Source organism: Ranitomeya variabilis, chromosome 2 (genome assembly GCF_051348905.1).
Source record: "Ranitomeya variabilis isolate aRanVar5 chromosome 2, aRanVar5.hap1, whole genome shotgun sequence".
Lineage (NCBI taxonomy): Eukaryota > Metazoa > Chordata > Amphibia > Anura > Dendrobatidae > Ranitomeya > Ranitomeya variabilis.
The window spans coordinates 330435744-330462208 of record NC_135233.1 but is presented as its reverse complement, the minus strand read 5'-3'; the positions used below and the strand labels follow the sequence as shown (position 1 = coordinate 330462208).

At 45.1% G+C, this 26465-nt stretch overlaps 1 protein-coding gene across 3 annotated transcripts in view; it reads right to left on the bottom strand.

Moving 5' to 3' along the window:
- Nucleotides 1–14854: 14854 nt before the first annotated feature.
- The window catches only part of MOSPD1 (motile sperm domain containing 1), a 72594-nt gene continuing 60983 nt past the window's right edge, over nt 14855–26465 (bottom strand). For 2 of the 3 annotated variants that reach the window (XM_077285317.1, XM_077285316.1), the window contains exons 3-7: nt 25445–25699; nt 19871–19946; nt 18844–19067; nt 18472–18633; nt 14855–15249 (exon numbers count right to left, since the gene is read on the bottom strand). In XM_077285317.1, the coding sequence (XP_077141432.1) occupies nt 15218–15249; nt 18472–18633; nt 18844–19067; nt 19871–19946; nt 25445–25598 (648 nt within the window). In that variant the 5' untranslated portion in view covers nt 25599–25699 and the 3' untranslated portion in view covers nt 14855–15217. Of the gene's footprint in view, nt 16254–17669; nt 18634–18843; nt 19068–19870; nt 19947–25444; nt 25700–26465 lie in introns of all 3 variants that reach the window. The other variant, XR_013221310.1, reaches the window with a different exon arrangement.

Below are 26465 nucleotides of genomic sequence, written 5' to 3'. Positions count from 1 at the left end.
TATTACCTGTACACAGACACTGCATACTAAGTACAGATCTCCTGTGTATAATGGCACTTATGGTGATAGTATTGTGGTTTTTTTTATTATTGATCAGTATTGTAGTATTCAGTCACTATGTGTTGGTAATATGTGGTCTGGTCATGATGTTGTGGTATTTGTTCCTTGTATTTGATATTATTCGATCACTGTGGTGGTAATATGTGGTCTGGTCATGATGTTGTGGTATTTGTTCCTTGTATTTGATATTATTCGATCACTGTGGTGGTAATATGTCATCTGGTCATGGTGTGGCGGTATTTGTGCCTTGTAGATAGTATTATAGGTCAATGTGGTGATAATATGGTGTCTGGTCATGGTGCTGTGGTATTTGTTCCTTGTATGTGGTATTATAGGTCATTTTAAAAATTGAAAAATAAAAATATGCCTAAATTGTACTGCATATTTTAACAAATATTTAATAGGTTACAGTAGAGTAGGGCCCAGCCAAAAGTGTCTACCTTGTCATTTTGGTGGCTTAAAAAAATCTATTGGCCAAAACAAAAGCTGCCGGCTACATGTGTGATCTGGTGATGGGAACTGTCAATGTGTGATAGGTGAGAAGTGGAGATTTTCCAAGAGAGAGTGGTGGGACTGTGGACAGTTTGAGGGGTGGAGCGTGGAGGCGGGGCTGGGGTGGAGCCTGGGCGGAGTCTCAAGGGGGCCCCGGAAATTTTGCCAGTATGGGGCCCCGAAATTTCTAGTGGCAGCCCTGATTCAAGCTGCCCAGCAGGTCCTATCATGTAGTCAACCAGCTCTGCTAATTCCACTGCTGGATCTTGTTAATAAAGTATTCGCTAACATAGAAGCATTTCATTAGTGCACTGCTCAGTCAGACAGGTTTTAGCAGAATGAGGGGGCAGGACAGGGCTGCCACTAGAAATTTCGGGGCCCCATTGTTATGATTTTCCCAATGGCAGGGAAATCAAAATAACAACGGACTAGCTCTCGGGTGATGGGAACTAAAGTGACCGTGACCTGAACCTGACACGACACTGGAAGTAGCCGGGGAGTGTTTCCTACGATGCCCTAGACACCACGCGCCAGCCGGAGATCTAACTACCCCTATCAGAGGAATATACAGGCCTGCCTTACCTCCAGAGATGAACCCCAAAAGGAGATAGCAGCCCCCCACAGATATTGACGGTGAGTCAAGAGGAAAAGACATACGTAGGATGAACAGCAGATTTAGCACAGTGAGGTCCGCTTACTAGATAGCAGAAGTACAGGAAAGAGTCACTTCACGGTCAACTTCAAAACACTACTCAAAAACACCATCCTGAAATTACTTTAAAACTCCAGTGACAACTCATGCCACTGGAGTGGCAATTCCAGTCCACGAGAGCTTCCAGCTACAGAGAGTCACATTGCAAATAGCTGGACAAAAATAGCATAAACTAGAAACAAAATTCAACTTAGCTGAACAGGATCTTGAGGCAGGAGAATGCAACAGAATGCTACTGATACATTGTTGGCCGGCATCAGACCAGCAGCCAAGCAGCCTTAAATAGGAAACTCCCCTAATGGGTGTCAACAGGTGATCAAGGATAGAAGAAGGCAAATAAGTGGCACTACCATAAAACACCACCGGGGGAGCCCACAAACAGAATTCACAACAGTACCCCCCCCTTAAGGAGGGGGCACCGAACCCTCACCAGAACCACCAGGGCGATCTGGATGAGCACTATGAAATGCACGAACCAAATCAGGAGCATGAACATCAGATGCTGTCACCCAAGAATTATCCTCCTGACCATAGCCTTTCCACTTAACCAGATACTGAAGTTTCCGTCTGGAAACACGGGAGTCCAAGATCTTTTCCACCACATACTCCAACTCACCCTCAACCAGCACAGGAGCAGGAGGATCAGCAGACGGAACAACCGGCACCTCATACCTCCGCAACAATGACCGATGAAAAACATTATGAATAGTAAAAGATGCTGGGAGGTCCAAACGAAAGGACACAGGATTGAGAACCTCCAGAATCCTATAAGGGCCGATAAACCGAGGCTTAAACTTAGGAGACGAGACCTTCATAGGAACAAATCGAGAAGACAACCAAACCAGGTCCCCAACACAAAGACGAGGACCGACACGCCGATGACGATTAGTGAACTGTTGAGTCTTCTCCTGGGACAACTTCAGATTGTCCACAACCTGTCCCCAAATCTGATGCATTCTATCAACCACAGCATCTACTCCAGGACAATCCGAAGACTCCAATTGACCGGACGAAAAGCGAGGGTGAAACCCTGAATTACAAAAAAATGGAGAAACCAAAGTAGCAGAACTGGCCCGATTGTTAAGGGCAAACTCTGCCAATGGCAAAAAATCAAGCCAATCGTCCTGATCAGCGGACACAAAACACCTCAAGTAAGTCTCCAAGGTCTGATTAGTACGCTCAGTCTGGCCATTAGTCTGAGGATGGAATGCAGACGAAAAAGACAAGTCGATGCCCATCCTGGCACAGAACGCCCGCCAAAATCTAGACACAAACTGAGTACCCCTGTCAGACACTATATTCTCAGGAATACCATGCAAACGCACAACATTCTGAAAAAATAGAGGGACCAGCTCAGAGGAGGAGGGCAATTTGGGCAAAGGTACCAAGTGAACCATCTTGGAAAAACGGTCACACACCACCCAGATGACGGACATCCTACGAGAAACAGGAAGGTCAGAAATAAAGTCCATAGAGATGTGCGTCCAAGGCCTCTTAGGAATAGGCAAGGGCAACAACAACCCGCTGGCCCGGGAACAGCAGGGCTTAGCCCGAGCACAAACATCACAAGACTGCACAAAAATACGTACATCTCGAGACAAGGAAGGCCACCAGAAGGACCTAGACACCAGATCCCTGGTGCCAAAAATTCCAGGATGACCTGCCAACGCGGAAGAGTGAACCTCCGAAATAACTCTACTGGTCCAGTCATCAGGGACAAACAGTCTACCAGGCGGACAGCGATCAGGCCTATCCACCTGAAACTCCTGCAAAGAGCGCCGCAGGTCTGGGGAGACAGCTGACAATATCACCCCATCCTTCAGGATGCCAGTAGGTTCGGAATCACCAGGCGAGTCAGGCTCAAAACTCCTAGAGAGGGCATCCGCCCTCACATTCTTAGACCCAGGCAGATATGAAACCACAAAGTTAAATCGAGAGAAAAACAACGACCAGCGCGCCTGTCTAGGATTCAGACGCCTGGCTGACTCAAGATAAATTAGATTTTTGTGGTCAGTCAAGACCACCACCTGGTGTCTAGCACCCTCAAGCCAATGACGCCACTCCTCAAATGCCCACTTCATGGCCAAGAGCTCCCGATTTCCAACATCATAATTTCGCTCAGCGGGCGAAAACTTTCGAGAGAAAAACGCACATGGTCTCATCACTGAGCAGTCAGGACCTTTCTGCGACAAAACTGCACCTGCTCCGATCTCGGAAGCATCTACTTCAACCTGGAACGGGAGCGAAACATCAGGCTGGCGCAACACAGGAGCAGAAGAAAAGCGGCGCTTAAGCTCCCGAAAGGCCTCCACAGCCGCAGAGGACCAATTAGCAACATCAGCACCCTTCTTGGTCAAATCAGTCAAAGGTTTAGCAATGGCAGAAAAACCCGCTATGAATCGGCGATAGAAATTAGCAAATCCCAAGAATTTCTGAAGACTCTTTAGAGAAGTAGGTTGTACCCAATCACAAATAGCCTGAACTTTAACAGGGTCCATCTCCATAGATGAAGGGGAAAAAATATATCCCAAAAAGGAAATTCTCTGAACCCCAAAAATACACTTTGAGCCCTTCACAAATAGAGAATTAGCTCGTAAAACCTGAAAAACTCTCCTGACCTGTTGAACATGAGATTCCCAGTCCTCCGAAAAAATCAAAATATCATCCAAATACACAATCATAAATTTATCCAGATATTCACGGAAAATATCGTGCATAAAGGACTGAAAAACGGAAGGGGCATTCGCGAGACCGAAAGGCATTACCAAATACTCAAAATGGCCTTCAGGCGTATTAAATGCGGTCTTCCACTCATCCCCCTGCTTAATCCGCACCAAATTATACGCACCACGTAGATCGATCTTAGTGAACCACTTCGCCCCCTTTATGCGAGCAAAAAGATCAGTCAGTAAAGGTAACGGGTACTGGTATTTAACTGTAATCTTATTCAGAAGTCGATAGTCGATACAAGGTCTCAATGAACCATCCTTTTTACCCACAAAGAAAAACCCTGCCCCCAGTGGAGACAAAGAGGGGCGAATATGACCCTTTTCCAAAGATTCTCTGATATACTCCCGCATAGCAGTATGTTCAGGTACAGACAAATTAAACAAGCGACCCTTAGGAAATTTACTACCGGGAATCAACTCAATAGCGCAGTCACACTCTCTGTGAGGGGGGAGAGAATCAGTTTTAGGCTCCTGAAAGACATCATAAAAATCTGACAGAAATGCTGGGATCTCAGAGGGAGTAGATGAAGAAATGGGAACCAAAGGTGCATCCCCATGAATCCCCTGACATCCCCAGCTCAGCACAGACATTGATCTCCAGTCCAAGACTGGATTATGAATTTGTAACCATGGTAATCCAAGTACTAATACGTCATGTAGATTATATAACACAAGGAAACGAATAATCTCCTGATGGTCTGGGGAAAGATGCATAGTCACTTGTGTCCAATATTGTGGTTTATTGCTAGCCAAAGGTGTAGAATCAATACCCTTTAAGGGAATAGAAACCTCCAGAGGCTCTAAATCAAACCCACAACGCTTGGCAAAGGACCAATCCATGAGACTCAGAGCGGCGCCAGAATCCACATAAGCATCCACAGTAACAGATGATAAAGTACAAATCAATGTCACGGACAAAAGAAATTTAGACTGCAAGGTACCCATAGAAAAAGATTTATCAACCTTTTTATCAACCTTCTTTATGCGTTTAGAGCATGCTGATATAACATGAGCTGGATCTCCACAATAGAAGCACAACCCATTTTTGCGCCTGTAATTCTGTCGTTCGCCTCTAGACAATACACTATCGCATTGCATGTGCTCTGGTGCCTTTTCAGAGGTCACCGCCAAATGATGCACAGGTTTTTGCTCAGAAGATACCGCCATATGGTGCACAGGTTTTTGCTCAGAAGATACCGCCATATGGTGCACAGATTTTTGCTCAGAGGATACCGCCATATGGTGCACAGATTTGCGCTCCCGTAAACGCCGATCAATCTGGATAGCCAATTTCATGGCATCATTCAGACCTGTAGGCACAGGGAACCCCACCATGACATCCTTCACGGCATCAGAGAGACCTTCTCTGAAATTAGCTGCTAGAGCGCACTCATTCCATTTAGTAAGCACCGACCATTTACGAAATTTTTGGCAGTATATCTCAGCTTCATCTTGCCCTTGGGAAAGAGCTATCAAGGCTTTCTCAGCCAAAATCTCTAAATTAGGTTCTTCATAAAGCAACCCCAAAGCCAGAAAAAACGCATCTACATTTAATAACGCAGGATCCCCTGGCGACAATGCAAATGCCCAACTTTGTGGGTCACCCCGCAATAGAGAAATAACAATTTTAACCTGTTGCGCAGGATCACCAGCAGAGTGAGATTTCAGAGACAAAAACAATTTACAATTCTCTCTGAAATTCAAAAAACGGGATCTGTCTCCGGTAAAAAATTCAGGCATAGGGATCTTAGGTTCAGACATTGGAGCACGTATAACAAAATCTTGTAAGTTCTGGACCTTTGTAGCCAGGTTATTCAGACCTGCAACCAAACTCTGTGGATCCATGATTCAAACAGGTGTAACCAAAGCCATTCAGAGATTAAGAGGAGAGGAAAAAAAAAAAAAAAAGGCTGAAGACTGCAGTTTAAGCAAGGAGTACAAATAAGCACTAAGGTGCACTTTCCAAACACAGAAGGAAAAAAAACCTTTTCATATCCTTTCCTGCTTTAGTGCATAGTTTTAACACATGTGGGCCGGCCAAACTGTTATGATTTTCCCAATGGCAGGGAAATCAAAATAACAACGGACTAGCTCTCGGGTGATGGGAACTAAAGTGACCGTGACCTGAACCTGACACGACACTGGAAGTAGCCGGGGAGTGTTTCCTACGATGCCCTAGACACCACGCGCCAGCCGGAGATCTAACTACCCCTATCAGAGGAATATACAGGCCTGCCTTACCTCCAGAGATGAACCCCAAAAGGAGATAGCAGCCCCCCACAGATATTGACGGTGAGTCAAGAGGAAAAGACATACGTAGGATGAACAGCAGATTTAGCACAGTGAGGTCCGCTTACTAGATAGCAGAAGTACAGGAAAGAGTCACTTCACGGTCAACTTCAAAACACTACTCAAAAACACCATCCTGAAATTACTTTAAAACTCCAGTGACAACTCATGCCACTGGAGTGGCAATTCCAGTCCACGAGAGCTTCCAGCTACAGAGAGTCACATTGCAAATAGCTGGACAAAAATAGCATAAACTAGAAACAAAATTCAACTTAGCTGAACAGGATCTTGAGGCAGGAGAATGCAACAGAATGCTACTGATACACTGTTGGCCGGCATCAGACCAGCAGCCAAGCAGCCTTAAATAGGAAACTCCCCTAATGGGTGTCAACAGGTGATCAAGGATAGAAGAAGGCAAATAAGTGGCACTACCATAAAACACCACCGGGGGAGCCCACAAACAGAATTCACAACACCCCATACTGGCAAAATTTCCGGGGCCCCCTTGAGACTCCGCCCAGGCTCCACCCCAGCCCCGCCTCCACGCTCCACCCCTCAAACTGTCCACAGTCCCACCGCTCTCTCTTGGAAAATCTCCACTTCTCACCTATCACACATTGACAGTTCCCATCACCAGATCACACATGTAGCCGGCAGCTTTTGTTTTGGCCAATAGATTTTTTTAAGCCACCAAAATGACAAGGTAGACACTTTTGGCCGGGCCCTACTCTACTGTAACCTATTAAATATTTGTTAAAATATGCAGTACAATTTAGGCATATTTTTATTTTTCAATTTTTAAAATGACCTATAATACCACATACAAGGAACAAATACCACAGCACCATGACCAGACACCATATTATCACCACATTGACCTATAATACTATCTACAAGGCACAAATACCGCCACACCATGACTAGATGACATATTACCACCACAGTGATCGAATAATATCAAATACAAGGAACAAATACCACAACATCATGACCAGACCACATATTACCAACACATAGTGACTGAATACTACAATACTGATCAATAATTAAAAAAAAACACAATACTATCACCATAAGTGCCATTATACACAGGAGATCTGTACTTAGTATGCAGTGTCTGTGTACAGGTAATACAGTGATCACCAGTGACATTATACACAGGAGCTCTGTATATAGTCTATAGGTAATCCAGTGATCACTGGTGATATTATACACAGGACCTCTGTATATAGTATACAGTGTATAGTGTCAGTGTATAGGTAACACACTGACTTACCAGTGACGTCTCTAGGTGAAGTCCTTCATCTTTCATCCCGCACAGACCGCCGTCACTTCATGCAGCCAGGACTCGTTTCTGCAGGAAATAACAGTTATCTCGAGTTCCACTTGCAGAACACATTACTTAATTTTCCCAACTTCTACATTACACCACATGAAGAAGGCGACATAGTGTCAATCTACACAGTAATAGGACCGCCCCTCCATTTAAAACAGTGTACTCAAAAAATAAAATAAATACATCACTGCAGTAATAATATCCCTTAATTAACCCCTATGGTAATAATATTCGCCATCCTGGCCCCGTGTGTCTCATTACTGGGGTCAGATATATGTTCTCCCATCCTGCCCTAATGAGTATCCATTCTACACCATATGATCTCCCCATCTTGCTCCATCAGTCTCCATCGTATCCATCCTGCGCCATGATCCTGCCCCATCTGTCTCCAATCCTGCCTCCAGTGTCTCCAATCATGCCTGTATCACCATTCTGCCCCGTCTCCAATCAGGCCCCCATTTCTCAATTCTGCCCCATCTGTCTCCAGTCATGCCCCAGTGTCTGTCATCCTGCCCCGTGTCTCCAATCATGCCGTTTCTCCTTTCTGCCCCCCTGTGTCCAGCTTTCTGCCCCTGTGTCCAGCTTTCTGCCCGTGTCCAGCTTTCTGCCCGTGTCCAGCTTTCTGCCCGTGTCCAGCTTTCTGCCCGTGTCCAGCTTTCTGCCCCTGTATCCAGCTTTCTGCCCGTGTCCAGCTTTCTGCCCGTGTCCAGCTTTCTGCCCCCCTGTGCCCAGCTTTCTGCCCCCCTGTGCCCAGCTTTCTGCCCCCCTGTGCCCAGCTTTCTGCCCCCCTGTGCCCAGCTTTCTGCCCCCCTGTGTCCAGCTTTCTGCCCCCCCTGTGCCCAGCTTTCTGCCCGTGTGCAGCGTTCTGCCCGTGTCCAGCGTTCTGCCCGTGTCCAGCGCTCTGCCCCCGTGTCCAGCGCTCTGCCCCCGTGTCCAGCGCTCTGCCCCCGTGTCCAGCGCTCTGCCCCCGTGTCCAGCGCTCTGCCCCCGTGTCCAGCGCTCTGCCCCCGTGTCCAGCGCTCTGCCCCCGTGTCCAGCGCTCTGCCCCCGTGTCCAGCGCTCTGCCCCCGTGTCCAGCGCTCTGCCCCCGTGTCCAGCGTTCTGTCCCCCCTGTGTCCAGCGTTCTGCCCCCTCCTGTGTCCAGCGTTCTGCCCCCCTCCTGTGTCCAGCGTTCTGCCCCCTTCCTGTGTCCAGCGCTCTGCCCCCCCTGTGTCCAGCGTTCTGCCCCCTCATGTGTCCAGCGTTCTGCCCCCCTCCTGTGTCCAGCGCTCTGCCCCCCGTGTCGTGTTCTGCCCCCTCCTGTGTCCAGCGTTCTGCCCCCCCTGTGTCCAGCGTTCTGCCCCCCTCCTGTGTCCAGCGCTCTGCCCCCGTGTCCAGCGTTCTGCCCCCTCATGTGTCCAGCGCTCTGCCCCCCGTGTCCAGCGTTCTGCCCCCTCATGTGTCCAGCGTTCTGCCCCCCTCCTGTGTCCAGCGCTCTGCCCCCCCTGTGTCGTGTTCTGCCCCCTCCTGTGTCCAGCGTTCTGCCCCCCCTGTGTCCAGCGTTCTGCCCCCCGTGTCCAGCGTTCTGCCCCCCCCTGTGTCCAGCGCTCTGCCCCCCCTGTGTCCAGCATTCTGCCCCCTCCTGTGTCCAGCGTTCTGCCCCCGTGTCCAGCGTTCTGCCCCCTCATGTGTCCAGCGCTCTGCCCCCCCGTGTCCAGCGTTCTGCCCCCTCCTGTGTCCAGCGCTCTGCCCCTCCTGTGTCCAGCGTTCTGCCCTCCTGTGTCCAGCGTTCTGCCCCCTCCTGTGTCCAGCGCTCTGCCCCCCCTGTGTCCAGCGTTCTGCCCCCTCCTGTGTCCAGCGCTCTGCCCCCTCCTGTGTCCAGCGCTCTGCCCTGGGACCCCCCCCCCCCCCTGATTCAAGCTGCCCAGCAGGTCCTATCATGTAGTCAACCAGCTCTGCTAATTCCACTGCTGGATCTTGTTAATAAAGTATTCGCTAACATAGAAGCATTTCATTAGTGCACTGCTCAGTCAGACAGGTTTTAGCAGAATGAGGGGGCAGGACAGGGCTGCCACTAGAAATTTCGGGGCCCCATACTGGCAAAATTTCCGGGGCCCCCTTGAGACTCTGCCCAGGCTCCACCCCAGCCCCGCCTCCACGCTCCACCCCTCAAACTGTCCACAGTCCCACCGCTCTCTCTTGGAAAATCTCCACTTCTCACCTATCACACATTGACAGTTCCCATCACCAGATCACACATGTAGCCGGCAGCTTTTGTTTTGGCCAATAGATTTTTTTAAGCCACCAAAATGACAAGGTAGACACTTTTGGCCGGGCCCTACTCTACTGTAACCTATTAAATATTTGTTAAAATATGCAGTACAATTTAGGCATATTTTTATTTTTCAATTTTTAAAATGACCTATAATACCACATACAAGGAACAAATACCACAGCACCATGACCAGACACCATATTATCACCACATTGACCTATAATACTATCTACAAGGCACAAATACCGCCACACCATGACCAGATGACATATTACCACCACAGTGATCGAATAATATCAAATACAAGGAACAAATACCACAACATCATGACCAGACCACATATTACCAACACATAGTGACTGAATACTACAATACTGATCAATAATTAAAAAAAAACACAATACTATCACCATAAGTGCCATTATACACAGGAGATCTGTACTTAGTATGCAGTGTCTGTGTACAGGTAATACAGTGATCACCAGTGACATTATACACAGGAGCTCTGTATATAGTCTATAGGTAATCCAGTGATCACTGGTGATATTATACACAGGACCTCTGTATATAGTATACAGTGTATAGTGTCAGTGTATAGGTAACACACTGACTTACCAGTGACGTCTCTAGGTGAAGTCCTTCATCTTTCATCCCGCACAGACCGCCGTCACTTCATGCAGCCAGGACTCGTTTCTGCAGGAAATAACAGTTATCTCGAGTTCCACTGGCGGTCACATCTGGTGCACAGGGTGGCGGTCACATCTGGTGCACAGGGTGGCGGTCACATCTGCTACAGGGGCGCCAGTCACATTTTCTACACAGGGCGCCGGTCACATCTGCTACACGGGGAGCCGGTCACATCTGCCACACGGGGCGCCGGTCACATCTGCTACACAGGGAGCCGGTCACATCTGCCACAAAGGAAGCCGGTCACATCTGCCACACAGGAAGCCGGTCACATCTGATGCACAGGGTGCCGGTCACATCTGCCACACGGGGCGTCGGTCACATCTGCCACACGGGGCGCCGGTTACATCTGCCACACGGGGCGCCGGTCACATCTGCCACACGGGGCGCCGGTTACATCTGCCACACGGGGCGCCGGTCACATCTGCTACACAGGGAGCCGGTCACATCTGCTACACGGGGTGCCGGTCACATCTGCTACACAGGGCGCCGGTCACACCTGCTACACGGGGAGCCGGTCACATCTGGTGCACAGGGCGCCGGTCACATCTGCTACACGGGCGCCAGTCACATCTGCTACACAGGGAGGCAGTCACATCTGCTACACAGGGCGCCGGTCACATCTGCTACAAGGGGAGCCGGTCACATCTGCCACACGGGGCGCCGGTCACATCTGCTACACAGGGAGCCGGTCACATCTGCTACACGGGGTGCCGGTCACATCTGCCACACAGGAAGCCGGTCACATCTGGTGCACAGGGCGCCAGTCACATCTGCCACACGGGGCGCCGGTCACATCTGCTACACGGGGCGCCGGTCACATCTGCTACACGAGGAGTCAGTCACATCTGCTACACGAGGAGTCAGTCACATCTGCTACACGGGGAGTCAGTCACATCTGCTACACGAGGAGTCAGTCACATCTGCTACACAGGGTGCTGGTCACATCTGCAAGTTTTGGACATGACTGATCCGATACATTCTTTGGTCATGTAAATTTAGCCAGATAAACAGCCATCTGTATGAGGCCTATGACGTCTACTTCAGACAGGCAAACACCAAGTTTTTTATTATATTAAAGGGTTTTTTTCTCCTAAAGTGTCTTTTTTTTAGCTTATTTGGTAGTTTCCCAAGTGCTTTCTCAACATTTTTGACTGTCAACCATTTTTTTTGTAGTGTCTTTTTCAGCTTTTTTGCGTTTCATCTTTTTTTAAAAAAAAAACAACAGTTCAACAATGAAGAAACCACTTGGGACTTTCAAGGAAAAACACTAGCAAAATGCACAAAAAAGACGTCTTTTGAGCCTTCCCATTACCTTCTATTATAAAGCAGAGTGTGTCTTTCACAGCCACATCTTTCAACTGTTTGGTGGTAAAAAAGACGATCAATAGCCTGAGCATATGAACAGCGAGTTGTTTTATACAGAAGGTATATTCATTCGAGTTCTTAGGTAGCGCTTTTGCAGGCGACATCGTGCGCATGAAGCCGAAGACCTCCATCCCTTCCAATTTGTAATAAATCTGAGATTTCTAACAAGTCTTCTCTCATTAAATAATTTGAAGATATTTATAATATTAATTGCTTAATTAAAAGCTGGAATAAACTTTTCCCAATATCGCCAATATGAATGATTCTGAAATGACTTCAGTCAATCATTATTTCTCTATCAAACACGGTAATTAAAAGCAAGACTAAATCACATTCATACTAATATACTGAATTTGTGGAGAAGTAAAATTGATTTAGACTACAAATCAGAAGTGACTTCTGAAATTAATGTGCCAGTAATGTGCCACTGGGCACAAATGGATCCATTGCGTTGCTTTTTATTATTGTGACGGCAGAACGATTCCTTTAGTCATTATACTTATTCAATGCCGTCAGAGTCCAGAATGCAATGTTCACAGCGTCAGAACAAATGAACTCCCTTGACCGGCCATGCTGATTAGTTTTGTGAGGCAGGGCACATGTAAGGGTATGTGTCCACGTTCAGGAAACGCTGCGTTTTTGACGCTGCGTTTTTCCGCAGCGTCAAAAACGCAGCGTCCAGATGTTACAGCATAGTGGAGGGGATTTCATGAAATCCCAACTCCACTATGCGTTAAAAAACGCATGCGTTTTTGCAGCGAAAACGCATGCGCGGTGCGTTTTTTCAAAACGCAGCATGTTGCTACAATGAGCAAAACACACAGGAACACCGCAGGTGACCTGCCAGTGACCTCAGGTGCAGTTTTGGTCAGGATTTTACTTGCATAAAATCCTGACCAAAGCCTGAAGCAAAACTGAACGTGGACACATACCCTAAATATCGGCTGCGTGGCTCAGGCCAGTATAGAAGTTTTGGTTCTTTGGAGTATAAGGGGTAACGTCTCTCCATGTGGAGAATGACATGCCAGTGTAAGGAGACTTATAGGCCGTGCAATGCTCCTCTGGGAAACTAAATATGCAGTTTGTGTATAGCTACAACACTGGAAAACCTGCCAACTTCACATTGAGTATATCGCCCTCCAGTGGTGAGTTACTATTACTGCATATGACAAGCACGGTTGCTTTATGTTCCTTTTTAGGACAATAAAAAACTATTGAATCCACATTTTTGCTGTGATTTTTCTTGAGATGATTGAGGGAAAAGAAGCACCCTAGGTTGAAGCCAAGATGGATAGAGTGAATGTGATGTCCTCCTAACGAAGAAAAGTCTGCAGAGCTGCTGACAACAGACACCGGGCGGGAGCAGAGGCAGAGACTCAGGGCTCATTTCCACTGGCGAGAGACAAATCGGTCCGTAATCTGGACCGAAAAAAGGGATGTAGCGTATGCGATTGTCATGCGAGTGTAATGCGATTTTTAATCGCACCATCCGTTTTACATCCGTTTGACATCCGTATGCAATCCGTTTTTTTTCTCTGCAACTATTCTTAGACAGTCATTTACAGGACCATGGACAGTGTTCTAGACCACAGAATGGTGATGTATCCGTAAAAAACGGACGGAATACGGATGGTCCGTATTCCGTAAGTTTTTTCTCTCGCACCCATTGACTTGCATTGGCGAGTCTCGTCCGAGACTCGCAGCAAATCGCAGCATGCTGCGATTTTTTTCTCAGTCCGATTTCGGCTGAGAAAAAAAATCGCAAATGAAAAGACACCTATTGAATAACATTGGTCCGAGTGCGATCCGATTTTTTATCGGATTGCACTCGTCCGTTTTCCTCGCCAGTGGAAATGAGCCCTCAGTGGGAGATTCTGCACTGGGCCAGGGCAGGGTAAGTAAAGCACAGATTTTGTTTTTACTACTAACGTTACTTATAGGAAAAACTTCCCTTTAAGAATGTCTCAACTCTGCAATAAGAACTCAATTGTATAGATGAGTGATCTTCTCTAAGCGCTCACGTTATTTTCAGAAAGCTTTATCTCATTTGATAGATAATGTGATAAATAAACAATCTGCAAAACACTTTATTTAAAATTTATCCTGTCCCCCCCCAAAAACAAAACAAAAATCACTCCAAAGTGTTGGCCGCTGGGCGCCTCCCTTCTGCCTAACCTGCTGTCTGATGCCTGAGATGGCTGTCAGGGTTTGGGGGTGAAGTGTGGGGGTCTTAGACTCAACTCATGCTCTTTTGTCATCCCGTTATAACAGAGAGGCAGGCTTTGGGTATGTTTCCACGTTCAGGAAACGCTGCGTTTTTGACACTGCGTTTTTCCGCAGCGTCAAAAACTCAGCGTCCAGATGTTACAGCATAGTGGAGGGGATTTCATGAAATCCCAACTCCACTATGCGTTAAAAAACGCATGCGTTTTTGCCGCGAAAACGCACATGCGGTGCGTTTTTTCAAAACGCAGCATGTTGCTACAATGAGCAAAACACGCAGGAACACCGCAGGTGACCTGCCAGTGACCTCAGGTGCAGTTTTGGTCAGGATTTTACCTGCATAAAATCCTGACCAAAGCCTGAAGCAAGCCTGAACACATACCCTTTCACAGCAGACACAATGTATGCTAGGAAGTAAGGGGAAGGAAGTTCCAGCACTGAAAGTGCTGGCAGAATGCTGGCAAAGAAAAGCTACCAGCTCAAAACAAGTGAATGGCAAAAATTACAGAATGGAGGCAGGTTTTGGACATGATAGCAGTTTTAAAGTTGATGGATGCAGCAAGTCCATGCTTTTTGACAGGTTGTATTTGTGAGAGTACAGGTACACTTCACGTGTTGTGTATTTTTCTAAGATAAAATTACCAGGAGTAATAATCCCTACACACATCACTAAATACACGGATTATGGGATGCCACATGGTGGATGGATTAAATTAGATTATTTTCATTATTTTTTATTATTCCTGAAAAATGAAACACAAACAAAATGTAGAAAATGACCGTCCACTGTACAATAAAAGTATTGTATAGGCATACATAGAAAATGCAGTTTCTTCAGATTTCTTTCACAGACGTCATTTCACAAAGAATCTTGGTTTTCTGTAACACATTCACCAGTAATATGTTTTCAGCCATTCAGTGATGGTAATAAACAGTTAAAATAGTTGACGTTTTGGCCATATTTCCTTAAAACCATTGCTATGTCTGTATGGAGGGAGCAGCGGCTGAACGCGGTCCCCGTGATGAAGTGAACAAACGCTGTCGTTTTTCTAGGTGAACTAAAACCTTCATGTTCTCAGAACAACCATTGTGATAAGACCTGGAAGAGACAAAGCGGAGACAATCCAGGAGTCAGCAGCGCAGAGTACAACAGTGTCAGCCATGAGGAAGCGTCTGCACAAAGGGTTAAGTGTGGTAGGTGATAGGGAAGTGCTGCTGTGGCCACCTGCTGGCTACTGGGAGGTACTGCAGCATGCTACACCAATGTTTTTTTTAAAGGCGTTGGTCACCATTGAGAATAACGTAAACGCGTGTATTTTGGTCTAAAAAGAATTTTTGGCAATTGGGTTTCATTAAAATTTTGCTCCGCTTGGCTTTTACCTGCTTTTTGTTTCCCTGCACATTGCAAGCTGCAAAAATTAATTAACTGAGAGTCCGCTCATTTTGTAAGTCTTTTATCTGTCCTTTTCTGAACTCCTCTGTGCCGTTTTATGACCACTGACTTCTATAGGTGAGCTGAACTTTCATGTGGTCCTAAAAAAAAAGCTGAGAAGTGATTAGATACTGATGGATAAAAGAGTTACAAGCTCTCTAAATGAATCAGCTCACTGAAGATTCTTAGTTAACTCATTTTGCAGGGAAATAGATTGTAAAACTCAAGTGGTGCAAAATTCTTAATGAAACCCAATAACATATTACTTTTAGCCCAAAATAAATGCACTTAAGTTAAAAAAAACACCAAAAGGTGGCGATATCCTTTAATTCTGTTTCAAAAATAAACCACAATTCTAGAATTACAGAACTACAGGGAGGGGTGTGATAGTTACACTATTAGCACTATGACTTCTTACTGAGTTATTAGGAAATACGGTATTTTGTAGTGATCTGAAGAGGCATTGAGCTTCCAGATACACACATCCCATAATGTTAGGGGAGAAAATGTAGGTGTTTGGCAGCTCAGATAATCCCACATACATATAATAACCACACAAGATAATGGAGGGATTAATTATTAAACATCTAGGGCTGCCCGGTCACAGCTCGTATTAGTGCACATTACAAGTCTGCTTAACCCCAGATGGATCCTGAGAAAAGTCCTTAGGGCTGTCCCACACGTCCAGATAATTCCGGTACCGGAATAAATCGGTACCGGAGTTATCCGTGTCCGTGTGCCTGGGAACTCACGTAGGCCATACGTGCGGCACACGTGTGCCGCCCGTATGGCGAGTGGGTACCACACGGAGCGTGTGGTACCCACGCGTGTGGTACCCTGCATCGTGCTGAAGCCGCGATTCATATGTTCCCTGCAGCAGCGTTTGCTGCAGAGAAAATATGAATAATAGTGTTTAAAATAAAGATCTATGTGTCTGCCGCCCCCCCCACCCCCTGTGCGCCCCCCCCCCCCCCCCCCCCGCTGGTCAGAAAATACTTACCCGCCTCCCTCGCTGCTTCCTGCTCTGGCCGCGGCTTCTAGTGTATGCGGTCACGTGGGGCCGATCATTTACAGTCATGAATATGTGGCTCCACCTCCCATATTCATATTTTCTCTGCAGCAAACGCTGCTACAGGGAACATATGAATCGCGGCTTCAGCACCATGTGGGGGGGACAGCGCTTACTGTAGCGCTGTCTCCTGCACGCACACGGACCCCAGACGGAGAACGTCCGTGCGCTCCCACGAACACTGACATGTCTCCGTGTTTGGCACACGGAGACACGGTCTGCAAAAAATCAATGACATCTGAACAGATGCATTGATTTTTATGGGTCTACGTGTGTCAGTGTTCTCCGTCTGGGGTCCGTGTGCGTGCAGGAGACAGCGCTACAGTAAGCGCTGTCCCCCCCACATGGTGCTGAAGGCGCGATTCATATGTTCCCTGCAGCAGCGTTTGCTGCAGAGAAAATATGAATAATAGTGTTTAAAATAAAGATCTATGTGTCCGCCGCCCCCCCACCCCCTGTGCGCCCCCCGCTGTCCTGAAAATACTCACCCGCTCCCACGTTGGCTGTCACTTCTTCCTCTCTGCCCCGCGCCTCCTACTGTATGCGGTCACGTGGGGCCGCTCATTTACAATCATGAATAGTCGGCTCCGCCCCTATGGGAGGTGGAGCCACATATTCATGACTGTAAATGATCGGCCCCACGTGACCGCATACACTAGAAGCCGCGGCCAGAGCAGGAAGCAGCGAGGGAGGCGGGTAAGTATTTTCTGAACAGCGGGTAGGGGCACAGGGGGTGGGAGGGCGCTGGACACATAGATCTTTATTTTAAACACTATTATTCATATTTTCTCTGCAGCAAACGCTACTGCAGGGAACATATGAATCGCGGCTTCAGCACGATGCAGGGTACCACACGCGTGGGTACCACACGCTCCGTGTGGTACCCACTCGCCATACGGGCGGCACACGTGTGCCGCACGTATGGCCTACGTGAGTTCCCAGGCACACGGACACGGATAACTCCGGTACCGATTTATTCCGGTACCGGAATTATCTGGACGTGTGGGACAGCCCTTACAGAGTAACTAAACTTTGGCAAATCTCTTTATTAGGGAATTTGTCTTCATTCCTGCATATAAAAACAAACCTGCATGCTTTTCCCCAGTGTATTTGTGTGCCTTCAGCTGTAGTGATATGAGAACGTCCGGATTTGGAGTACTGATGCTGGCAGTGATCGGCCTCCAGTCTCCTGCGCTGACGTTCTGCTTAGGCCGGGGTCTCACCAGTGTATATTCTCTAGTGTGATTGATTATGTAAATGACACTCTGACCAGAGTTTAAGCCGATAGTGATCTGATTCTCTCACACGAGAGAACTGTAGCACAGGTGTGGAGAAGATGGAGAACAAGATTTCTACATCTTCTTCATTGTGTGTCTGCGGAAATTAGACTGCACTCGGCTGTCCTCTGAGTGCAGTCTGATGATTTCCACGCACCAATAGGCTTGAATGATTTCACAGCCACTGGCAGCATGAGAAAAAAGCTGCATATCTGCACTGCCCCATAGAATAACACTGGTACGAGTGCTATCCAATAAAAGAATCTTTAGTGATTTCTCTGCTGCTCCAGGGCCACAACTATGGTGGTCTACACTGACCCTGCATGATAAGGTCATGTCCGACATTCACAAGGCTGGGCAGTGTCACTTCTAACAGATGTGTCCATACGTCTTACCCTGGATCCAATCACAGTGGCTGGAGTAAGTGGCAGTACAGCTCAGATGTTGAGTTTTGCCAAGTTAGTCATGTCTAATGTCTTACTAAATGGCTCCAAGGGGCATAATACGGGGCCTCGTTTCACGTGTCCAGCAGGTTACTCTTACCTAAAACATAGGCAGCCACTAACTTTTGATTCACACTTAAGTGGAGGTAGAGAGGCACCACAGACTCCATTTCACCCAAAGTGGGCATCATCAGTGCGGCAATGCAAACCATGCCAAGGAAGACCATCAGTAGACTGGGTCCTGAGGAAGAATGTCTGACATCTGGAAGAAGAAGTACAAAAATAAAGAAAAACTCACTCCCTGTTCTTAAAATGCAAATTTGCCATCATGATGGCGAAAGTTAGGCGTTACTATGCTAATTTTTATATCAATTAGAAATGTTTTAAAGCATCGTTCCATGGACGTGGAGATAATGGATAAGTAACTGGTGATTTGCCTCCGACGTCTGCACATTCCTAGGATCCCACTCACCCGCTTGGCATGGCGTCTGCTCGAAGAAGACACTTTCCGCTAAGTGTTCTTTGATCCTCTTCTCTTCCTCCTCTTTGTGCTGTTGCTCTTTAGCGGATGGAAGAAGTGTTGCGATTACCTCTTTGCGTCCCAATGCTTTTCTCTGGCTTTGTTCGGACACTTGAAGGCGGAATTTGTCAATGACGCCAAAGTGACTGGCTCGGACATCTTTGTGTCGAATAACACTGCAGGAGGGAAGAAGAAACACAATTAAAGTTCATGATTAGCAAAAAAAAAATCTAGATTCTAATGCGGGCGGAGATGTAGGATATCAGGACTCGATAAGATGAGTTGGTCAGGAGCTCAGGCGTCAGACGTCTGAGCACGGACCACTAATGCGCGGACCACTAATGCGCGGACCACTAATGCGCGGACCACTAATGCGCGGACCACTAATGCACGGACCACTAATGTACGGACCACTAATGCGCGGACCACTAATGCGCGGACCACTAATGCGCGGACCACTACTGCGCGGACCACTACTGCACGGACCACTACTGCACGGACCACTACTGCACAGACCACTACTGCACAGACCACTACTGCACGGACCACTACTGCACGGACCACTAATGTACGGATCACTAATGCATGGATCACTAATGTACGGATCACTAATGCACGGACCACTAATGCACGGACTGACCGCAGTTCTTCCAACCCAAGCACCACAGCCTCAGAAGAATACATAAAGCTGTCGGGAGACCTGCGGCCAGTCTGTACATAGCGGTCCAAAACAGGACCAATTCGCATGCGCGTCTGAATGAGCCCCAAGGTGAAAAGATGCCCCCGAGGCTGGTCAGGTTCATCTGCAAGGCAGCAGGCAGACCCCAAATCATAGGCTGGGGCCCATGAGCGCTGTGGATGTGCTGCTTTTACTGTATATATCACAGGTCCCTTTTCTGCTCATCTGTTTCTGCCATTTGTCAGGCTGAATTAATAAGGGCAGCGTTAAGAAGAATCCACCTGGATATAAAATACTCACATATCAACGCAGCACTGAGGTTTCACAGCACCAGCAGCATCAACAACAATGTACTTGTTAGGGGTTGTGCACAGGACTGTAGAGAAAGAAGACAGTGTTGGTGAGTGCAGAACTGCATTTTATTATTATTATTATTATTATTATTGGGAATCTGTCAGTAGGATCAAACCTCATAAGCCGTCTATATGGGCACGTAGGGCATAGGAAGCTGAATAAAATGATACCATCATATCTGTGATCTGATGTCTTATTCCAGAGAAATCCACAATTTTCTTAATATGCAAACCAGCTGTTAAGATCTATGGGCCGGACATAGATCTTCCTGAGAATCTGCCTACAGGGTTTATTATAAATAAAAGGGAGCGTTACCAGTGTGAGACATGTACTGTAGCTAAGGAGAGCAGACTGTTAGCCATTATATGTCTCACACTGGTAACGCCCCTTTTATTTATAATAAGCCCTAGAGCAGATTCTTAGGGAGATCTATGTCCAGCCCATAGATCTGAACAGCTCATTTACATTGGATCGCAGATACTAAGGTATCGTTTCATTCAGCTTCCTATGACCCACATGTCAATATAGAGAGTTCAGGAGGATTGATCCTACTGACAGATTCCCTTTAATCTTTTACTTTGCAGATCCTGATGGACTCTCCACGTGTTTTATCCATGACAGATGTCATCCCATTGTATTGCAAGGGGAAATCTGTAGCAAAATTTGCAGTGAATTATTAATGTACATTGGACTTTTAGTGCAGACACTTGCCATGCCACAGTGACATCATCCACGTATATGACACATTATACAGCGGATGATGAATCAGAAACTTAATTACCAGTATATTAAATAATGTATAGTTTTTCTATTTTGGATATTGAGAAGTGTTTTTTTTAATTATTTCAGATAAAGGAAAAGTCCTAAAATTACCTCACTAGCCGGTCCGTGGATGAAGTACGCAGTATTACAGTGCATATGCGACCTGTGATGGCTGACCAGTAATGATGAGTGAACGTGATCGGATAAGGTGTTATCTGAGCATGCTCCGGTACTAACAAAGTGAGTTAGGCATGCTGAAAAGATATGTTCGAGTCGCCGCGGCTGCATGTCTCATGGCTGTTCAACAGCCGCAACACATGCGGGGATCACCTAACAGCCGCAAGATATGAAGTCGTGGTGACTTGCACATATAATTCCAGCACGCCTAAGTCACTTTGTTAGTACCAGAGCATGCTCAGATAACACCTTATCGATCACGTTCACTCATCATTACTGATCAGTTATTAGCTATTAGTATTGAAATGTTACATTTTGGTGGAAGGTCACTAAACCCAATCAATATGCAATTATCAGTTCTTACGCAAATGGCGATAATGTATATGGGGGTTTCTGCGACTCTCAGGGTGAACAGCTTCGAGGACAATTTTTTTTTACTTCCATGTTAATTGGGTTTCAATAAGAATTTTGCACCATTTGGCTTATACAGGCTCTTTGTTTTCTGCAGACTGAGGTAAAAAATCAGCTAAGAAGAGCTCCGAAAAAGACAGATAAAAGTGACAAACTCCCAATCAGACGATCGTCGCGCCTGACTGACGGAGTCGGTTATCTCCTTCTGCAGACAGTGATAGACGGTGCAATACATGGGCCAGAGAAGGCAAGCGGTGCAACATTTTTAATGAAGCTCAACTTCTCCTCCTCCTCCCATCAAAATTCTTATCTTCTGAATATAATGCAATCATCATATTATATGGCACATGTGACAAATTCACTGGCAAAGTACTGGAGGGGAGATATGTATCACTGAGGACGGTAGCGAAATGCTCCAACACAATAAGTGCTGAGAGGGGTTAATCGGCCATATTAAGGGCTAGGTTTATTGAACAGCTGAAGAGTGGGTGGGAGGCTGTTCACCATATCTCCACCCCATGATGTGGATTAGGAGGTAAATAGTCAGCCTTCTGAATCATTCAGTGTTGGGTGTGCCTGGAGACTCAAGCTCCAGAGAAGCGAGTATGTGCAAGAAAGCTCAACCTTGCTGTTTACCCATGCGGGAGGATCCTCCCAGCCACATGGACTGTGCTATATGTTTTCTTTTATTTTCCTGTTAAGCTATATAATATGATGACTGCAATATATTAAGAGGATATAAACTTTGATGGGACCAGGGCTTCTTTAAGCCATAGGTATATACAGTGCATCAATAACTTTTTTTATAAACCCCTTTAAGAAAACACTAAAATACTTGACTGCATATAAGCTTCCAATAGCCTAGAGGACACCACTGTATGAAGTATTTTTTGGGGTGCGTCGTGTTGGATACGGTGTTACCATCAGGTATATGTCCTCCATATTTTTGTATTGGCCACCTTATTGTCCTTTGTGTGCAATGCACTTGATAGATTTGTGAGTGATTTTCACTTTCCTATATTGCACGTTGGCACCTTGCACTTTTGTCACTTTCCTTTTTATCCCTATTATGGGTTACTTTTTTATCCTTTAACGTTTCACGTTTTTATGTATTTTTAGATAATTTGGGTGACATATACATACAATTACTATATAACTGTATAAAAATTTTTTTGGTACACCGTAGGCCTATTGGCTACTATGTAATAATTCCTTTGATGATTTTATTTTAATTTTTTTATCCAACATGTGCACTTTTATTTATATGTATCATTACCACTAATAAAGATTTATATACATTGATACATATACCTTGCTCTGTTTTCCTTTTTCTGGGACTGGTATCCATGCTTTAGGTGTTTGGGTCTTTTTCTTTTGTAAGGCTACCAGCAAGATCCCGTGGCACTGCGTTCACCCTCCGCCAATTATTCCATGGCAGAACATTTTCATATGAACCTTGTGACACAAGTGTTCACGGAAAATCACAAAGCAAAGTAATAATATTCTGACAAGTACAGAAAATACTCCCTTCCTAAGTAAACTGTGATGTCCTGCCAAACAAGATCGCATACAGCAGCAGTGCACGCACTTCATCCCCATTATAACTTCATTATCGCTGAATAGTTTGCTTTTATTGTACTTTAACCCTTTCCTGCCAAGGCCAATTTTCACTTTTGCTCTTTAGCTTTTTCCTCCCCTTTTAAGAATCATAACGTTTTTTAAAAATTTTTGCCTCTTTTCACACAGGACTTGTTTTACTGCAGACCAAGTTATTGTTTTGCATGAAACCATTAATTTTACCATGTCAAATACTGAATATTAAGGAATAAATAAAAAATCCAGTGAAATAAAAAAAAATATTCTGCCATTGCGTTTTGCTTTTACAGCATTCAGCAAGAGGTAAAAATGTCTTGACAAAGTCATTCTTCAGGTCAGTATGATTATAGAGATACTAAACAGCCATAGTGTTATATATATATATATATATATATATATATATATATATATATATATATATATATTTTTATATTTTAGTGGCTTAAATTTTTTTTAAAAAACTTGGTAAAATAAAGATTTGAATTTTTTTTATTTGTCAAGCCATGCTTGTTTGTTTTTCTGAAACCCGTAATTTTAATTAATTTTTCCATCAATGGAGATGTGTGAGAGATTGCTCTTGTTTGTGCAAGTCGAAGTCTCATTCTGATTGGTGTATTTCTGGGATATATACAAGTATTTTTATCACTTTTTATTTTATTTTTTTTTAGTGGAGGAAAAACACCAAATCTGTTTTTTTCCCCCAACATTATAACATTTACAGCATGGGTCAAATAATGTTATATTTTGATCAATTGCACATTGTGGACCTTGTGATACCAAACAGATTTATTTATTTTTGAACTTGTAAACAGGGGGTGGGGGTGCAATTCAACTTTATATTTTTAATTTTTTTTTTACATTTTCCAAAACGTTTTAAAATGATTTCTTTTCATTAATTAGGGGACTTGAACCTATATATAAGTGATCGTCACAGCTCACCTTTACAGTCTGCATACCTAACATTTACTGCTCCTGTAAAGAGACTCCTGGACATTTCATACAGGTCATTTCATACAGGTAATGAACATGCCCCTTACTTGTACTGGGGAGGTTCGACAGGAATCTGCAGAATTCACATGGGATGCTCTGGTCTATGCTGTAGTTTCTTCGTAAATGTTTTGAAAAATCAGGTCAAGTATTGGCATGTGACACAAGAAATTATTATGCCCAACAAATACTACCCACATTGGAAAATAAACGTTCCCACAAATAACTGTTGGTGCATTTTTGCTGATGTGTATTTTTACGTTAAAAAAAGCAGCGTCTTACATTTCCAGCAAAGTGGATGGGATTCATATTCATAGAGATCTCCTGCCCCCTGTGCTTCTTTGGCCTTGATGAGCTTTTGATGTTGCAGATTTTCTGCACCTATTCTGGAAACTAGATTACCGGTGTTGTTTTTGAGCTTTTTTTTTTTTTTTTATAGTTTTTATTGTGTTTTTGACTCATCTTGGTATGTAATGTTCTAAATAAAGCCGTTTTGTTTTTGATGCTTCCTGATAGTAAGCTTTCAGAAAACTTTATTGGTGCAGTCATGTGCAGATTACGCTTGTTTTTTTTTACCTGCAGATTTTCTGCATCTAATGCAAATCTATGGGGAAACTTCACACAGAAAACTCTGCGTACCCGCAAGAGAAATTGACATGTTGCGGATTTCAAAATTGAACCACAGTTTGGTTTACGATGCTTAAAGAATAAAAAAAAAAAAAAAAAAAAAAAAAAGAGCACAGTGGCCATGAAATGTCTATAAATCCCATCCACTTTGCAGGAAATGTAAGACGCCGCGTGTTTTGCTCAGCAAAAAAAATGCAGCGTCAAAAAACTCAACACAAAATCATCGTGGAAAGTTATCTAAGAGTATTTGAAGCAGATGACCCAAGATGAATTGTGAAAATCTCGGCCTGATAAAACCAGCTGCCTCTCTCTTTCCCGGGGTTTCCGGTAACCTGATTGTGTGCCCAATGTTCAGCCAACCCTTATCTGATTTTCGTAACATCTTTTTTTTCCAATTAACCCTTTTAGGGCGCAGTCACATGGCCGTATTACTCGCGCGAGCATCGCATCTCAATGGACTGGCCGGCGGCTCTTCTTGAGCGTGACAGCATGTATTTCTATGCAGCTGTCACGTTTAGGTCAGTACAGCCGATGGCCAGTCCGAGGATTGTGATGCCATCCTCGTGCGAGGCCATGTGCCTGCACCAAAATTCTGTGTTTATCTGGTCATCAAATCAAAAAAGCACTACAGAAAGAAAGCGGCCATACTTACCAATAGCTGGTCACAGCATGTTATCAGAATTCTGCACCTGAGCGGTCTCCACCATTTATCATTGGGTCCCTGCAGTGCAATAGTATTGTGACCAGGTATTGGTAAGTACGGCTGCTTTTTTTTTTCTGTGATTTTTTTATATACAGAAAATCAGCGTGTAAAATCGATTACTCTAAAGCAAAAACTATGCTTTATCTCAATACCTGGTGATTGTCAGCTTTTTTTTTATTTTCTCTTAAGCGGGTCACATTACACAAAAATGCCTGAAAATTAAAAACAAAAAAATTCACAACTGTAATGTAACTTACCTTTAAATTTTAAGGCAAATTCATAGGGGTTATACAAAGTTAACACCTGCTTATGAGTTGTCTGATCATCGGCGTAAAATATTAGCTCAGTTGGAAAGACAAACACGGGAAGGTTTCCTTCCACTAACTCTGGCTGCCGTCTATGTTGCTGCATTGGCACAGGATCTGTATTTCCTCCACTGCTCCTTTTGTCTCCAGGACTTTCAAGTCTTGTTTTTTTGGTGCTTGGAAGACCTCTAGTGCATGCCGTCAGATCTGCAGGAGGAAGAGGAGCGTTAATACCGCAGCTCACGGCGCTCACAACAGACGGACCCAATATGCTCAGTGCAGAATTAGTACATAGGACTGCTACAGCGTCTAATGTCAGGGAGCCGTCAGATTATCAACTCCGCTCCAATAGAACAGAGCTCGGTATCTATTCTGCTACTTATCTAAGCAATCTATTAAATTCACCATAAAAAATAATAATCTTCCTTTTCACACTGGACACTAGGACTTCTAATAATCTATCCGCACTACGTAGAGGTGATACCTGTCACTATGATCCTGCCTGTGAGGGTAATGAGACTACTGAAAGGTCTTCTATACAGAACAGGAAGTATCCGAATAGTACATGGTCTAGTGATTAGTACAAAACCAGCAAAATAGCAGATTTTTAAAATGTTTTATTTAACATAAATTTACGGTAAGTATATGTATACTGCAAACTGATTTAAACAAGAAGTCGTTTTCTGATGACGCATTCCCTTTAATCAGAACAATGTCCCATAGGTGATACAGTAAAATTCCTTAGATTAGAATGAGGGGAATTACAAGGAAACGCTTCCATAATACAATGTGCACAGACACATTTTTGTGAGCGTCCATACATAATAGGGAATTGGAAGTCCTGGATTATATGGTTTCCATATCTAACGTAACTGCGACGGGGACAGTGGAGTATAAGTATGGGTGTGAGGCTTTAATATCTGCCAATCTGAGGTCTGTAGGATTCATTGTGGGGTTTACCACCGATTTCTTT